The sequence below is a fragment of the Tetrao urogallus genome, assembly GCF_951394365.1.
Source record: "Tetrao urogallus genome assembly, chromosome: 24".
Taxonomy (NCBI): Eukaryota; Metazoa; Chordata; class Aves; order Galliformes; family Phasianidae; genus Tetrao; species Tetrao urogallus.
The window spans coordinates 3467767-3485840 of record NC_136837.1 but is presented as its reverse complement, the minus strand read 5'-3'; the positions used below and the strand labels follow the sequence as shown (position 1 = coordinate 3485840).

The following is an 18074-nucleotide window of genomic DNA, read 5'->3' as shown; positions in this document are numbered from 1 at the left end:
AGCCCTGGAAAGAGCCAGCACCATCCTTTCCACCTCTCAGAGCTGGAGACCACCACACGTCCTGCTGACATCCCACATAACAAAGCTGTGAGCCCACCTGAATCACCCTATCCCCATCCCCAACCTGGGGACAGCAGGAGCAGAGAACCCCACTGCCCCTCCAGCATCCTCATGCCCCCAGGTCCGGACTCCCACCACCATTCCCAGTGAGGGAGGAGACAGAAATCCCAGCACGTGGAGCTGGGCATTGCAGTGACAACGGCTACGGGGACAATTCCAACACACCAAGCACAGCTCGGGGCTCCCTGAGGACTCACATTCTCCAAGCAAGGCTGGAGAGGCTCATAAGAGCCCCCTTTGTGCCAGAGGGAGGAGAGGTGAAGCTTTGACGTCAGCTGGGGAGGAATTCCTTAATGCCATTCAGGCCTCCCTCGGCTGCCTTGCTAATTGCATTTTATGTAATTGCAGCAGCTGGGCTGCCAGTCTGCTACTGGGAGCTGGATAAGGAAGTGGACTTGGGGACGTGGGGGCAGTGGGAGCAGCTCTTCCTTTGGGTATAGCATTGCAACCAGGGCCATCCTGCAGCCCATGCCTTGCTGTCTCCCCCTGCCTCACGTGGGATCGCTCTTCAGCATGGGGAGAAGTAGTTGTCATACATTGGCTTGGTATCCAAGGGGGTAATTGCACTTAATGGAGATGGATAAGGTGGTGATTTGTCTCGCTCACATTATGCTGTCAGGTTCCCAGCTGCACGAGTCGCGGACAATAAAATAATGTGTTTGCTGGTGGAGTTCCCAAATGTCCCCACTGTGTCATATTGCCTCTCTGCCCCAAGGAGAGGAGGAGCTGCTGAGCACCTGCCTGCATTTGGGGGTGCATTGCCTTGCTCCTGCTCATGGGATGCTGGTGCAGATGCCACCGCTGATTCCATAAGGGGGTCATGGCCACGGGTCCTGCTGCAAAGCTCAACACAGCCCCTGTCCTCAGCTCTCCTGGCTCAGCAGCCTTCCTCCAGAGGAGTAGGAGGAGGGGGGGGGGCTGGAGGGTGGCTGGCCCCAGCAATGGGAAAGCCAACGGGACCCCAGACATCCCCTCCCCCTGCCTGCCGGCTTGGCCAAGCTTAGGCTGTAAAAAGAAAGAGCTGGTACCAAGGATAACATGCTTTGCATTCCTGCGCTGTCTCCAGGGGAATTTCGACTGATCTACATGAAAAATACTCGCTACCCCTGAGGTCAAAGTGTCTGGAGGAAAAATTTCCGAGCGGAAAGGCTTGGGGCAGCACAGAGAGGAGCCACAGCCAGCGGCTGCAGGGTGCTGGGATCTCACCTGCTGGCAGCAGTGTGGGTCGGTGACAACGGCATCGTATCTGCTGACAGTGCCATCACTGTGGGCACCACCAGGAGCCTATGAGCCCATCCTGCTGCCCCTGTGCCATTCCTGCCTCCCTCCCCTGCCTGGTGCCAGTGCCATCTCTGCCTCCCCCTGCCTGCAGCCTCCCTTGGCTCTCTGCTGGGGGCTGTGGGGGCTCATTGCTGAGCCCACATTCCCTCCCCATTTCGATTTCAAGCACCTCCAGAGCCTCGTGGTGCCTGTCCTGTGCTATGGGGATGTTAAAGGGGATGAGAGGCAGAGATGGAGGGAAATGAAGCAGCGGAGGGGAGGCAGCCAAAAACACTCAGCAAAGCCCCATTTCCTCTGAGTCGCTGTAGTTAAACCTGCAGCTTGTAAACCCAAAATCTCCCCATGAGCTCCTGCAGCTCTGCTGGGAGCAGCAGTTGGGGCCACCCCAAAGCACTGTGTGCTTGATGGGAACTGATTTCCAGGCTGCTGCAATGCATCCTCTGTTGGTTCTGCTCCTCCGTGGGATGAGCACAACCCCAATGGGCTGCAGGTTTCTCTCTCCCAGTGCTGCTGCCCGCATCTGGAGACTGGGGCTCAGCCTGCCCCAAATTCACATCAGCATCCATTGGCCACAACATGGGGTATGTCACAGTGCCAATGGATCTCAGAGCTCACATCACCCAGCAGCCCAACCCAGGGGCAGAGAGCAGAAGAAAAGCAACAGGTTTGCCCCCCATTGCCCCCCCCCCCCCATGAGGATGGGGACAGTGTGGATGGAGCACAGCCCCACTGCACGCAGCTCCTCTTCTGCTCGTGGCCCACCTAATAATTTAATTGCACATTTGAAAATAAATACGTGTCTGGGGTTGGGAGAAAGAGAAGGCTGAGGGATGAAAATGAAGAGGAATTTAATTAAGGGCAGCGCTGGGAATGTCTCTACCACAATAAAGATAAGGAGGATCAATTGCTTCTTCCTACGATCAAAGAGAAGGGCTGGAGGGGGGGAAGCGGTGCTGTCAGAGGGTACAAAGTACAGCAGAGGGAGGTGGGAGGGAAAGGCACACAGGGTTGGGGGGGGGGGAAAGCAAGAGACAGCTTAGATAAGATTAGGAAATAATTGATGGCGCAGATCCCCGGGGGGCTGCTGGGACCTGCAGGTCCAAATGATGTATCTGATTGCTTGTGAATGCAAAGGAGCACCCTGACATGGTTTTGCAAGGGCTGAAGTTGTGGCTCCCAAACTGAGGGAACCGATGCGCGTTGAACCCACGCAGCTCTGCAGCCCCCTCCCCATCGCATTGCATTGCAGGCAGCCAAGTAACTGCGCTGCAATTCTTCCAGGTGCAAAAAAGGGAAACGCTCAGCACGGAGCTGCCAGGAGGCCTCATTCCTGCTCATGGTATTTGCATGGGGTTGGGACATCGTTGCCACGTTTGATTTGCATCCCCGGGTGGGAACCTCCTGCAGCGCCGCTCCGTGTGTGTGTGTGTGTGCGTGTGTGTGTGTGTGTGTGAGCCCCAACGCCCAGCCCTGCCACCAGAAAAACGGGCTCCTGCCTCGTGCCTCACCCCTGTGCAAGGAGCCCAACCTGTGCCCCAAGCAGGCGGCTCAGCCGGCTGGGGAGGGCGGGCAGGGCTGCAGCTGGCAGGGAGACAGCATGGGCTCTGTGACAGCCCTGCAGCTCTGCAGGAGTGCTGCCAGCTCCCTGCCTGATTTGCACAGGGCTCGGAGGGGTTTTGCTGCCGTGCTCCGTAGAGTCACTCCGTGGGCAATGCCAACCTCTCTGCTCTCACCCCTGCGCTCCATCCTGCTGATGCATTAAGGAAGCGTTTGCAGTGCTGGACGACCATCCAGATGTCAGGGGGATGGGGGGAAGTGTTGGTCTGTCTAGGGGGTAGGAAAGCACTACAGAGGGATCTGGACTGGATGGATGGATGGGCTGAGGCCAATGGGGTGAAGGTTCACCAAGCCTCGGTGGCGGGTGCTGCACTGTGGTCCCAACAGCCCCAACAGCCCTCCAGGTGTGGGGCCAACAAGCATCATCCAGGGAGGCACTCAGCAACCATGGAGATGTGACATGTGGGGACACGGCGGGATGGGTTGAGGTTGGACTTGGGGATCTCAGAGCTCTTTCCCTACCTTTATGGTTCTATGGCTCTATGGTTCCATTCCTCACTCTCCTGGGGAGTGGGAGCAATATTTCCGGATGCCGCTCTCTCCTTTTATTCTTTTCTTTTCAACCACTCCAGGCTGAGAATAGGAAGGCTTTCATGTGGGGGATTTTTCCTCTTCTGATCTTCAAAGAAATCCGGCAATCAAACAGGTAATATTAAATTAAAAAAAAAAAAAAAAAGCACAGCTTTGAAAACATCGCATGCAAAACGTCACAACTTTGTTGTGTTAATTGTGCTGGCACTTGAGTTAATGCAGAATGTCTCAGAAATAGCGCTGGCCCCCGGCCCGTGCTGTATCAGACAGACATGGGATATCTGGAGCAGAAAACGCAGGGAGAAAACCAAATAACAGGAGATTTCTATGAGAAAGATGAGCTGTGTGGCTCTGTCACAACCGGTGATGACAGCAAATGGGTGATTGGGAAAGCAATGGGCGCGAACCCCGCTGCTCCCACAGCCCCGGTGCTGCACTGCTGCCCCATGAAGGACTCGTGTTCCCCTCCCACACCACGTCCCCTCCAGCCCCAAATATGGGCTCGGTGCATCCGGGCTTCTAGCACAAGCCCGGGCAGGATGGGACCAGATTTGAGTCACTGTGCTGTGAGGGAGCGGTGCTGGGCTGGGTTCCCTCCTGCTGCCAGATCCCCGGCACAGAACATCCTTCTCCTCCCTTCTTTTAGGACTTGATGGATTCTCAGAGATATCACGTGGGGCTCCTGGATCAGCTCCAGATGTGGGTGATCCCCCTTCCCCCCCCCCTCCATGCAGCATCCCAGCATCCACCTGAAGGTTCCTACACCCCACACCCGACAAACAAGCACCCTATGGGGCACTGGGTGAACCCCAGAGATGCGAGCGCACTCTGGGGCTGAAAGCCCCACTGCTTCCCTGGCTGTGCTGGGGATGCTGGCCAAGCTGGAGTCTTTGCCCTGCACAGCCACGCAGCAGCTGTAGGTATCACTGCATGGGGCCAAAGCATGCAGGGAATGCGCAGTGGGGGGCAGAGAACTTCGTGCCCCACAGCGTCGGCCCTCTCCTGCAGTGGGGACCTGAAATGTCTCTGATTTACTCGAGTGGAAACGGGAAATTGTTACCGTGCTTTAGAGAGCAATAAAAGCAGTTTCAATGCCGCAGCGGGAGGAGCAGACAAAGGAAACGGAGGGGAATGGGATGGAGAGGGGGGCAACTGGGGGGGGGGGGGGGCAGCAAAGCGGTGCTGTGCATCTCCAGAGGGATTTTGCTCCAGGGGAGGTGCCTGAGAGCACAGCTCCTGCTGCCATCACCTGCACACAGCTCACAGACCTGGACACGCTCTGCAGCAACGTTGGGAAAGCAAAAATTGGGAGCTGTGTTCTCCTGGGTGGAAAATCCAGGAGATTTGCATGGAGGATGCACGCTTTGGGGTTCCCTTGGCTGAGGAATGGGGTGGGCACGCTGGAGAGCCTGCAAATAAAGGTTGAGGGCGCACTACACAATGCATTACACCCCCCAGGACACACACACCCACAGCCAACTCACATTCAGCCATCCTAGAGCAAACCCCACAGCCACGCACAGCCCCAGCATCACCACCAGAGCCACAGGACCCCACTGGAGTCAGCACAGCCCAGCCTGGAGCATCCCCCAGAACACTGCGGTGGAAGAACAACCAGGAAAACAACCAACACACGCCTTCTGTTTTTAATTTAATGTTGTTTTTTTTTCCTCTGGACCACGCTGGAGGAAGGAACAGAACCATTGCCCACACAGCAGTGCAGCACAGCCACCCCACAGTCACCCACGGGGGGGGGCTGATACTGAGCTGGGCAAATCCAGTGCTGATGAAGTTTTACATTAACTCACACACGAGGCAATAAATAAAGAAGCAGTGCCTTAGGAAAGGCGCTTTTTTCTTTTCTTTTTTTCTTTTCTTTTTTTCTCCTTTCACCATGAAAAATTGGCATCAGAGCCCCTTTTCAGGCTGCGGTGTGGGGCAGCTCTGGGTTTCCTGCAGCCTCAGCTCATCACCATCACAGTGCGTGCGCTCTTCCAGTCGGTGCTTCATTCCAGTTAGGTTTCTCAGAGCAGCAGAAGGATGGGGCTGCACCCCATTGCCAGCAAACCCCAGCCTGCAGCCAGGACAGCCTCCTGCCTGCACCTTGCTACATCTCCAGTTGTTTGAGGTATATTACCTGCCCCATCCGTTATCTTGTGCAGCCAAAAAAAAGAAAAACAAAACCAGTGCAAAGAAAAAGAAATCCCACCCCTCACCCCATTTCATCCCTCCCTTGAGATGAGCCTCTCTGCATGGAGGACAGCAGGGAGGGATCGGTGTGGTGCCACAGAGAACACTTCTTCCCCTCAGCAGGAGCAGGGGGGAGGCAATGGGGCAGCTTAGGGCTTTGGTCCTTTTATCACCCCCTCCTCTCTGAGATGTGCGCTCAGGGCATCCCCCTCCCCAGCCCACAACCCTGTGTGCATCCAACATCCTCCTGGAGGCTGCAAAATAAATAGGGGGGGGGACGGGGACGACACAGGGCAGCCCCCCTCCCGGACACAAGGGAGCCCTGGAGGGAGAAAGGAGGGGTTGTGCCCCCCCTCCCCACAGCAGGGACCATCCCAGGCTCAGGGACCCCATCCCTACAGCCACAGGATGCCCTCAGCTCAGCTTCATGCTGATGGCCACGGCACGCCGGTACACCTCGGTGATGTTGTCACAGCTTTCTCCCAACGCACTGGGGCAGTGGGTCACGGTCCAGCGGCGCAACCTGCGCCCTTCATCCACCTCCTCCTCCTCCTCCAAGCACAGGAGGCTGTCAGCAGAGACGCAGCCCCTCATGGCCCCGCTGCTGCCCGCGGGGACGCGTGGGGGGAGGTCGAGCTGCTCGAAGGATTCGGTGGAGAGGATGCTGTCCTCGCTCACAGCGCTGGGTGGGCGAGGGCGGGGGGCAAGGGGGGCTTTGGGCAGGGACACCTCATCAAAGCATCCAAAGCTCTGCCTGGGGGGGCTGTGGGGCTCAGCACTGCTGGTGTATTTGCTGCTGTGCTTGAGGATGCCCTTCCGGCTGCTGGGAAGGACGGGGGGGCCCTGCTCAATGGTGGGGTTGTCAGCAAACACATTGCTCTCAAGGTCCAAGCTCCCTGCATCCAAGACGTCCCCGGATTCACAGCATTCCAGGGATGAGTAATACCCTGATTCCCTCTTTGGGGGCTTTTTTAGGATTCCCTTCTTGGGCACAGCCACAGGGACCACACTGCTGCCCTCGCTATCCCCCAGCACTGCAGAGGGTAGCACCGGGCTCAGCCCCACAGCAGTCACATCCCCATCCTCACTCTTCGCCTCTCCCCCAGGAGCTGTTGGCGGAGGGATGGGCACCTTCTGCTCGCAGGAATTCCTCTTCTTCAGGATGCCCTTGGGCCGCTTGAGGATGGACTTGGAGGGGTTCTCCGGGACTGCAGCCCCCTCCTGCAGTGCATGGGAGACATCATTCTCCTTCTTGGACTTCTTAAGGGAGCGCTGCCTCTCCAGGGCCACACCAGGGATGTGCTGCTTGAAGAAGCACCTCACTTTGGAGCCGTTTTCAAAGAGGGGTCTGGAGGAGCGCCGCAGCCACTCGGCCACCGTGGCCAATGGGGATTCACTGCTCTCCCTCAGCAGCTCCTGCTCACCGACAGGCACACGGTAGCCCCAGTTGACCCACCAGTGTGTGGCGATGTCCTCAATGGTGGCACGGCGCTCCGGGTTCACCATCAGCATCCACCGGATCAGCCCACAGGCATCTGGGGGAAGAGAGGAAGGTCAGGCACCAGGAGAGCATGAGTTGGAGGATGGAACGCATGGGGTGGTGAGGGTCTGCCTACCTGACAGCTTCGTGGGCTCCCGGTAATCCCCGCTGGTGATCTGCTTGACCAGGGTCTTGTAGTCGTGGCCATCAAAGGGCATCGTGCCATGGACCAGGATGTAGAGGAGGACACCAAGGGACCAGCTGTCCACCTGCAGGAAGGATGGGGACCTTGAGGCGAGGGCAGCAGGACCAGGCCACCACCCCAGGTCATGCCATGGGGCAGGACCACCCCCCATGGGGCAGGACCACAACACCCAGTTCACACAGTTCTCTGCCTCAGGAGGCTGCTACCCCAAAAAGGGTCTCTGCCATCCCAGCTCCCATACGGGGAGAGCACCCGGAGCTGCCCCAAACCCAAGCTGAGAGGCAGTGAGACCACCTGACAGGGCACCACGTACCTCTGGGCCTTTGTAGGGCCGTCCGTTGATGATTTCAGGTGAGGCATAGAGGGGACTACCACAGAACGTCTGCAGGAATTTGTCCTGCTGGTAAACGTTGGACAGGCCAAAGTCTGCAATCTGGAGAGAATCACAGAATCATCATTGAACGGCTTAGGTTGGAAGGGTCCTTGAAGGTCATGGAGCTGCAAACCTCCTCCTTTGGGCAGGATTACCAGCTGCTACAATAGGCAGCCCAGGGCCCCATCCAACCTGGCTTTGAGCATGTCCAAGCTCACAGCTCTTAGCAAACAGCAAGGCTGCTGTCTGCGGGTGGAGCAGTGGCTCTGTGTCCAGCTGTGACCAGAGCAGCACCACAGGGCTCTCCTCTGGCTCACTTACAGCCACAAAGCTGATACGTGCCCTATCAGCTCTGCTAGCATGTGGGCACTCATTATGCCCAGGACAGCCACCACTCAGGGAGCAGAAGGCACAGTCCCAATGACACCAGCACCCAGTGCACAGATAAAGTTTATCCCATCCCTTTATCTCCAACCACTCTGACCCAGGAGAGAGGCACCTGGCTGCCCCGTGCTTGTGGGAATTGAGACTTTCACTGGGAAACCACTTCTTCCTCAGCGTGTTCTGTTTTGAAGTCCGCTTCAGACTTTGCCCTCTTATCAGCAGAGAGATAAACGCTGATGGCTTTTACTCTGACGCTCTACCTCTGCAGCCTCTCCCTTTCAGTTGCAGATCACAGGGGCAGCCCTCTGGTCCCCATCTCTCAGCCTTGCTCTCTCATTCCAGGGCAAACAGCAGCAGCCTTCCCAGAGCCATAAAGGGGGAACCACATGCCTTGGGAGAAATAGGGCATCACAGCCCCCCTCCCTGCGCCAGCATCCCTGAGCTCTTTGTTGAGTGAACCCCAATGTGTGGCCACGGGCCGACAGCCCCTCACCTTGATGTTCCCGTTGGCATCGAGAAGGATGTTCTCCAGCTTCAGGTCCCTGTGAACGATCCCATTCTGCAAGAGGGGAGGAGAGGCGGGTTGAGCTCACAGGATGTTGGAGGAAGGGAAATGAAGCACGGGGAGGTCACTGCCGTTCACGGTGCCAGCACAGTGGCGACAGCATGGGCGTTCACATCAGTGACAGCAAAGAGATAGCAGCAAATAACTCCAGCTGCTTGCACGAGGATGAGCTGTAAACCACGTCCTGAATTGGGTGCTTGCTATCAGCACCCCGTGCCACGTCGGGCTCCTGCATCCACCCCAGCCCTGTGCCCACAGAAGCAGCCAGTACCCCATCCCCAGGGTGAGCACAGCTCCGTGCTTTGTAGGATTTGCTAAGCCGTGCCCCAGTCTGCACCGGGTTCAGGAGGTGCCTGCGACCCCCCCATTCTTGCCACAGTACCCAGCACAAGGCTTGAGCCCAGCACAGCCTTACAGCACCCCTAGGGAGACCCCCAGCACCCACCCAGCACACAGAGCCCATCCCACAGCCAAAAGGAAGAGGTGCTGACCCAGAGCTCAGCCCTGGGCGTCTCCCCCCGACATGGGTGGGACAGTGCAGGGTTACTCAGCCTGACACCACAGCAGCCAGGCAGCACCTTTCCTAAAAGCTGTCGGGGCACTTCCCCCGCAGAGGCCCGAAGGCACCGCACCCTTCAGATAAGGAGCGGGATTAACCCCGATTCCCAAGAAAACCCAACAGCCCTGAGCATCCCACAGCTCCCAGCCCTGACTGAACATCACCAGCAGATGTGCCTCCGTGGGATCCGAGCCCACAGAGCCCCCACTCACCTTATGGCAATAGTAGACAGCCGACACAACCTGCCGGAAGAAGTGGCGAGCCTCCTGCTCCGACAGCCTCTGCCTCTCACTGATGTAGTCATACAGATCTCCTTTGCTGGCGTACTCCATCACGATGACAATCTTGCTACTGTTCTCAAACACTGGATGGGAATGGAGACGGGAAGCATTAGGAGGGATGCTCAGAGCCCTGCGATGAGCGGAGGTCCTGGCCGAACGCATGCCTGCCTGCGTGCTTTGCAGAACGGGAGGTGCTGGGTTTGTGACCTGGAGGTCAGATGGGGACAATCGGATTTTTTTTGGCCACAGATGTGTTTGGTCCTCCAGGAGGAGGCTGAGACATGGACCTGCCGTGCTTCACAGACCCCACCTCCTAGGGAAAGGCTCGGAGGCACGGGCACAGCCAGGCTTTGTGCGTTCCCAATTGCTCCCACTGTGCTCCACAGCTGGAGTGCTTTCCTCCTATTTGCAGAAAGCTGCCTCAGTATTTTTTGAATTCCAGCAAGCAGCATGACTCAGCCCTTGCAAACACCTTCTATAAACCACCAGCCAGTGTGCTTTTGTTTGGAGGACAAAAGGACTTTGGATACCTCACGTACACCACAGAGGTGGCAACAACACACACACACACCTGGCGCAGAGAGACAAACCCCAGGCACCAGGAAGGGCACAGCCACGCTGCTTTGTCACCAAGGGAGCGAGGAGCAAGTTTCCAACTGGAGCAGCCCAAATCTGATCCTGAGGACTTGCCCTTCGGCTGCCATCCGCATTGCCCTGACAGCCTGGGAGCAGAGCCCAGTCCTGGCCATACAGCAGAAACCAGCAGCAGGAGCTTTTGCTGAAGTTGTGGTTTGGTTTTCCTATGCCCCAGGGAAGGGAAAGGATGGCAGGAGCAAGTTCTGCTCCTGCCTCAAGCTGTAGGGAGTCCTGCTGCTTTGGAGCTCGCTGGTTCCCCTGCCATGGATTCCCCACAGCGAGCTCCTATGGGGTAAATCAGGGAAACGGCCGAAAGGAAAAGAGGCAGTGAGGAAGGAGCTCACCTTCATGGACGGCGATGATGTGGGGGTGGTTGAGGGACGACATGATCTCTATCTCCCTCCTGATATGGATAAGGTCCTGTTCATCTTTGATTCTGTCCTTCCGGATGGACTTGATGGCCACCTGTAAAGCAGAACACACAGTGAGCACCCAGGAGCACCACATCATCCCACAGCAGGGCAAGGAGCACCAGCCCTTGGGAAGGGGCTCAGCATCGCTCCCTGTGCCTGCAGCTCTTACAGGAGCCGAGTCCCAGCCAGCCTGGGCTGCAGCCAGAGGAATGCAACCTGCACATGGCTGCAGAGATAACGTCTTGTTGGGGTCACGGAAATGAAAAAACAGGTTTTGTTCTCCTCGCAAGTACTTATTTCAAGGAGCTGATTATGGAGAGGGAAGGGAATGTTTGGTGTGAGGGAGCAGAGGCAGAGAGCTCAGGACTGGGCTGATGATGTGAGCTGCATTCCGGCTTCCATTGGCTTTTCAAGTTCTCTTCTACGAGGAAATTGAAAGGGGAGGAGAAAGAAGAGTGAGCGCTGGAGAATAGATGCCTTCTAATCCTTTTTCAAAGGGGCTGAGGAGAAACAATGCGCTCCTAGGGTTGAATTTACAACTGAATCCAGCAGAACCTCTTGTTTTGTACCAGACAAGAATGCGGAACAGAGTTAATCCACCAAGGGACCCCCACTCTGGGTCTCATGGCAACAAGGAGGGGGCTGTGGAGAACCAACAGGCCCAGCTACACGGGGCCCCTTCTATAGGTGGTGTTCAGGACCTCTGACATTGCTCCCTCTGGCTTAGGGGAGCAAGAAAGCCCAGTGGCAGACCCAGGCTGACACACATTTGCCACGACAGCAGAGCTGAGCAGTGCCCACCGCAGCCCCAGAAGCCAGCAGATGCTACAGCAGTGAGATCTCAGCTGCCACAATGCTGTCTTCATGGTGTAAGCCTGACTGCAGAAGCAGAGCAGAGCAGATTCCGGCCAAGGGAGTTCAATAACCCAGGCACGGGGCGTTGTGCAAAACAATACTGAAAGCAATACTGAAGGCACTTCATCATAACTTCTCGAAACCCAGGTATTCCTTGCCAGAACCTTCGCTCCGGGTGAGCAGGTTAAAGTTTAACAATTTTCGCTCCAGCTCTCCTGATTACGTGACCCCCATGCAATGCAGGCAAAGCCTTTATGCAGAGAATTCCCTGCTCCTGCTTCCCACCTCCCTGCTGCCCCACTCTTCTCATCCGCTGACCCTCAGCACTGCACTTTGGGGTGCACACAGCAGACTGAGACTCAGCCTGGACTCAAAGCGAGACCTGCAGCCAAGAAAAGACAAAGCAGCCGCAGGGTGGGATGCCTCAGGAGGTGCCATTGGCTGTGTGTGCCCTGAGCAGGGAACACTCACACTTAGTGACCTTCACCAGCAGGTTTAGTGCTTGCAGAGCCCCAGGGCTCTCCTAACGGACAGCACGCAGCAAGGAGAAGCCACTGCTTGGGTCTCACCAGAGCCCAAACCATTAGAAGCAGTGACTGATCCACCCATCAGCCCTCAGGCTTCTCACCCTTCCCCAGAGGTACCGAGCAGCTGCTTTGTCCCAGAACATCCCCTCCCTAACTGCAAGTTGCAGCCCTTAGAGAGGGGATGGCATGCCAGCAGTGGGGATGGCAGCTCCAGGGATACAGGAACACAACCAACACCCCCAGCTCCATCAATGCTACGTGGAAAAAAAAAATCTCCTGCAGGAAACAGCCCCGCTGTCAGAGCCCTGAGAACTCCCGAATACTATCCAAGTCAAAAAGGCTTTTAATTAAACAGTTTTTGGGGGGCAGAACAGGTATTTTCAGCAGCTGCTGAAAGATGCATTAAGCTACAACCTCAGGCAGCACTTCAGAAGTTGTTCCAGATTGCAAGTGCTGCGTTTCATGCTCCATGAAATATGGATTACAACGCACTCCAGAAGGGACAGGGGTTCACCCCTTAGTGGAGATCAAAGGAGGCTTTGCTGCTTTGGAACACTCCAGGTGCTGCCTTCCCCCAACGCTGCACAAACCCACAGATCCATTCCTGACCCCACAAAGGTCCCCACCAGCTCCTGGTTGCCTGGGGCTGGGGAAGCAGGCTGGAAGAACCGTGGGATGGGAAGCAAAGGACCAAATGCTGCCCTGGCAGCAGGTGCAGGATGCACCACCACAGCATGAGCCTTCAAAACGAAAGGCGTGAGGGGGTAGGGCAAAAAATAAAAATAAATAAAAGGGGCAGAAAAGAAGGACGGCCAAGCAGCTAAGAAAGATGGTTCAATATTTGGTCTGTCGTCTGTGCAGTTTGATTTAACCAGAGGCCAAAGCCGTGCACGGAGCAGCTCCAGTGCTGCTGTAATGTGGGATCTGCACAACCCAGGAGGGGTAACCCAGGAGCAGCAGTGCCTGCTCGCACCTCGGCCTTTGGGAAGTGAAAGCCACTTAGAGAAGGAACAAATATCTGAGCTTGGGATAAGCCTAAAGATTAAACAGGTCCGGAAATGCTGAGTGGTGCAAGAAAGAATTTGTGGGAAGAGGAGAGATTTGTGGTTAAGCCTCCTGTTCCCACAGGGCCGGCTCGCTGCAGTACTAGTTAGTCCAGCCCTTGACTATCTTTGGCACTTATAGAAGAGCCACTGGTGTGTGGATTTGATTTGCATTATAATGGACTTATGCTACCAGACAAACAAGTCTCTGTCCTGAGGGGCTTCCACAGGTAGGAACCTTTTCCCGTGGCTCAAAGATCCACTGCACAAGCTTTGTTTGGTGCAGAAAGGGCTCCTCATCCACCCACCCCAGGGATGAGATCCTCCCAGGCTTCTGGGTGGGAACAGCATTGCAAGGCCCTGGTTACGCAGCAGCATCAGATAGGGGAATGGAAACGGCAGGTCTGACTTAATGAAGAGCTGTTGGAGAGGAAAACCTCTCCAGTTCACAGTTGTTTTCGATGACATGCTCCAGGGGCACGCTAACAGGCCGATCTTACACCCCTGTGGTGCTCAGAGCCTTGCTGCTTGTTTACCACGGGGTGCCTGAGGCTGAGCTGCCCGAATCACACCAGGTCTACGCTCGGGGCTGAGCTCTGCATTTCACTTTCTTCCAAAGGGGCCGAGCAGTGAATTCAGTGAATCACGACTTCAAGCACTCAGGGCTCTGAGGGGCTCAGCTTTGCTTGCACGCCACCGAGAGTCAACATGTAAAACCATCTCGACACCAGGGCGAGAGGAAGGGAACGATCCTTGAGACCGGAGCGCGATGTTTGCTCTTCCACATCGGATATCTGCAAACCCCTCTCACCCCAGGAAGCCCGACTGGGTCAAGTGGGCGCGGAGCACCGCAGCCCCCCTGCTCCCCCCCCTTTAGGGCCGCGCTCTCCCGGCATCGGAGGTTCTGTAGCACCGCTCCGGTCCCGGTTGTACCGGCGGGACGGAACCGGAGTCGGTACCGCTGCCGAAATAACAACGGAGAAACGCAGGACCAGCTCTTACCAGCTTGCCGGAACGCTCCCGTGCTTTCTTCACCTTCCCATACGTTCCCTTCCCCAGCGTTTCCAAGAACTCGTAACGATGCTTGAGGTTGTGTTTGTGGTGATGCCGTTTCACCGCCTGCTTCTTCATCAGCGGTCGGGGCGATTTAATGAACCCCTCGACCAGCGAGGTGCCCCCGGGCCCCACCGCCGCCCGCTCCATGCCGCGATTCTACCCGGCTCCGCCGCCCGCCCCGCTCCTAAATGCGGCTTCCCCGACGGCCGCGCCTCCCTTCGCCCATTGGCCGCCTTGCAGCCCGCCCCGCCCGGCTGTCGGTGCGGGGATGGGGGGGGCACGGGGCTGGGCAGGTGCAGGGGGACCCCCGGAACCTCTGGGATGAAGGGGGGAATGGGGGTTGGGGGGTGGAGACGGGTGCGGCAGCGTGGCAGAGGTGTAAAGGAAACAGTTGGGTGGGATGAGAAGTGGGGTCTCGCGTAGCAGGGATGAGCTGAAGGGGGTGTGGGGTGATGGTTGTACCCAAAAGGAGAGGTGGGGGGGTCAAGGTGGGGGGGAGGGTGCGCAGCAAAGCGCCCGGGTGCAAGAGGAGGAGAGATGCATGGCTGCGGGGGAGGGATGCACGGACAGCCACAGCCACACACAGAACAACGGCAGAACTGGCTTTCTTTCAGAATATAAACCAGCCTACAACCGCGTATTGAGGGCAAAATGAAAGAGAGGAGAGGCCAGGGAGGCAAAGCCACGGACCGGTGCTCAGCCCTGCGTGCAGTGAGGGATCCGTGGGGGGAACGGAATGTCTGCATGCTGCCCCAATAGAAATTCATTGTCCGGACGTTTCTGGTTAACTCGGCAGCACCTCCCCGTGTGGTCTTTTTCTTTTTGCCCCTGTGGTAATTCTTTGTTTTGAGATATTAAAAGAATGCGACGATCTCTCAGAGAAGCCCAAACAAAAGCTCTTGCCCAGTTGTGGCATGTGTGAGGACACACCGTATCGATGGAAGAAAGAGATAACTGCGGCATTACTCATCAGACCTGGGTTTTCCCATCGCTTCCAGCAGCTCGGGGCAGACGGGGTGAGGCAAAAGCGGGGGCTCATGTGAAGGATGAGAGCACAGCCCCGGCCCCTCGCTGCAGGCTTTGTGTCCCTGAGCACAGAGATATCGGCTGTGCCATCCCGTGTCTGGATGAGAAGCAAAGCAGAGCTCCTGGACTCGCAGGCTGGGTACCAGAGTGCTGGGTTAGAAAGGTGCTGCTGAAGGCATCCATAGCACAGCCCTAGAAACGGGTGCTGAAGTCGAGACGTGGGACGCAGCCATGCACACATCCCTGCAGCCCCAGGACTCGAAGGATCTTGCACCCTTGCTTTGTATCACCAGCGGCTGTATGGAACCTCACCAGGCAATGGAGCAAAGGGCTTTTTTGCAGATTCCCACACTTCCTCTCCACCCCAAAGCTGAGCAAACCTCGATCCCAGGTTTAACATCAGCCATCTCCCGCCTGTGCTGGGCTGGGTTGGGTGCCCTGATGGCATCCTGCACCAAAGCAGAGTGGCACCAATGAATTATTCACAGTAACAGGAGCTGCATTTCGATCTGCGGGCGGCCAGCAGAGCCCATAGGGGAGACAAACAAAGCGCAGATGAGATTAACTAAACTGCTGTAATTTCGATGTCAAAGTAAACAGATCGGATCCTGTTCAGGCACAGCCCAGGGATTGCCGTCGAGTGGAAGGGGAAGAAGCAAAGCTCCCTGTTGCAATAGAGCACAAAACGTCTCTGGTGGAGGTGAAAGCTCCTGCACAGCTGTAGGATCGCTCAGGGTTTGCCCAGCGGCCCAGGAAGCACTCGAGCACGATTTAGCCTTAAGCACACGTTTAAAGTCCTCTTGATTTACAAGGATGCCTTCCAGAGGCTTTCCCCGGGATGAAAGGAAATGACTCGGGGTTGCTTCTCTTTCTGTTTCTAGCAGATAAATTCCTCTCCGCGGTTCTCCTCGCTGACACTCAGCCGAGGTATGCTTTTGTTCCAGGCTCCCTCAGGAAGCCCTTTTTAATGGAAATGTCAAGGGACACAGATCTAAGTCGGCTGGAATCCGCCGATAAGGATCCCTTATTGTGGCCTTCTGTATCACCGCTGCTTCCTCAGCGGAGGGGAAACCCACGGAAAATCCCCAACCCCATCCACAGCCGTCCCAGCTCTGCTCCCTTTGCAGCAGCACGGAGCGCTGCGTGTCTGCTAACACCGACATGAAAGTCAGGCAGGAATTTGGCTCTGTGTCAGGTAAACCTCAAAGGCAGTCGGATCGACCCGATGCTTCGTCAGGATGAGAGCTTGGTTCTCTTCCAGCCTGCTAGGCTTTGTTATTATTATTATTACCGTTGTTGTTAGCGTTTGGATTATTATTTCTTCATTCTAAATTGATGTTACAGCGCTGCCTGTGTGTTAGAAACATCCTTGTCGTGGTCGGAATATGAAGACCCACGTACAGCAGTCAGCACTCCGATAGGGAAAGGTGCCCTGCCAGGCGTCACAGAGCCAGAGGCAACAAAAAGGCCAACGATCGCCTCTCATTAGTGGCCTCCCGCTATGGGGCTGCTCGGGTAGATGCGGAACCCATCACTCTTCCAAAAACACCGAAGAAAGGGGTTTTGCTCTGATCTTCCCCTCTGGGCGCCCCATCCATCAGCAGAAGAAGGGAAACGCATTAAGCAGCAAACGGGAGCCTTTGGAAAAGGAATTGATGACCTATCGAATGCCACCATTGCAGCACAAGGGCCACCTCTGCACCTGCACCCACCGCAGCTGCCTGGTTTATCACCCCCCATCCCCTGCTCAGGCCATCCGTGCCTGGCTCGTTTCTACAACCATCCATTCTGTTGACTCTCTGTGTCAGCTTTGTGCCCAGGATGGGTGGCTGGAGGATCGTTCTGCACAGCACCATTGGTCCCACGAGGGGATGCTGAGCAGTTTGAGCTCCTGCTGCGTGTAGCCAGATATGCTGCAGACAAGGATGGATCATGGAAAGCACAAATCCCACCCCAGCCAGCCAGACTGAGCAAAGAAAAATGCATTGCTCTGAGCAGCTTTATGTATAGAAGTTTAAGAAGTGAAGAACATCCAGAAGAGAAATAAAAGTAGGGGCAAGGGCTGAGCTACCAGCAATGGGCGGCCCGTAGGGCTGCAGAAATGCTGAGCTGTTTCTAACAAAAATAAGCAAACTCCCCTCCAAAAAAGCTGGAAGCCTTTTGTATCTCATGGTTGTGACTCAACGTCCACTGCATGTGGGCACAATGGGAGGCTGTGTCTGCTGGTGGCTGGGCAGGGATGGCACTTGGGGTTGGGGAGCTGATGGGGACACAACGGTGACAATGACAGATGGACCCCAGTGCCCAGTGGAGGAGCTCCACCCCTGCTTTCTCAGTGGATGCCCATCCCTGCAGGCATTCAAGGCCAGGCTGGATGTGGCTCTGGGCAGCCTGGTCTGGTGGTTGGAGACCCTGCACACAGCAGGGGAGTTGAAATGAGATTTTCACTGTGGTCCTTTTCGGGTCATTCTGTGATTCTATGATTCTGGGAAGTAGTGTGACAGCATTCACACACAACTCCACGCTGGGTCCCCATTTGGGAAGGGTTGGCTGATGAGCAAAGGGAGCGCTGAGCCCAGGGATGGTCTCCCTGTGAGCAGGAGCAGAGCAGCACACTGCTGTGCACGCTGTGGGTCTGACACGAGACACAGGAGCTCTGCAGGCAGATCTCTGCTCTGCAGCCAGACATAGGAGAGTTTGCTTTCAAGAAGTTTCCTGTCTGCGCAGACAAAGCCTGCTTGAGGACAACAGCGGCGACGTTCGTTGGCAACAACACCAGCACAGCAATCAGCAGCAGCACCACTCAGTGCTGGATCAGCCCTCCTTTCAGCAAGCACAACTTGGGGAATTGGGAGTTCAGATGGGGACACGGCAGCAATCGGCTGCACGATTTGCTGAGTGCCATTCAGAGCTGGAAAACCGCAATGGCTCG

At 56.3% G+C, this 18074-nt stretch overlaps 1 protein-coding gene across 1 annotated transcript; it reads right to left on the bottom strand.

Moving 5' to 3' along the window:
- Positions 1–6153: 6153 nt before the first annotated feature.
- On the bottom strand, positions 6154–14263 carry NUAK2 (NUAK family kinase 2; the record flags this gene model as incomplete). Its single annotated transcript, XM_079546391.1, has 7 exons — positions 6154–7274; positions 7356–7488; positions 7738–7857; positions 8675–8740; positions 9518–9669; positions 10567–10687; positions 14063–14263. The coding sequence occupies 7 exons, from the start codon at positions 14261–14263 to the stop codon at positions 6154–6156; spliced, it is 1914 nt and encodes a 637-aa protein (XP_079402517.1).
- Between the last annotated feature and the right edge of the window lie 3811 nt (positions 14264–18074).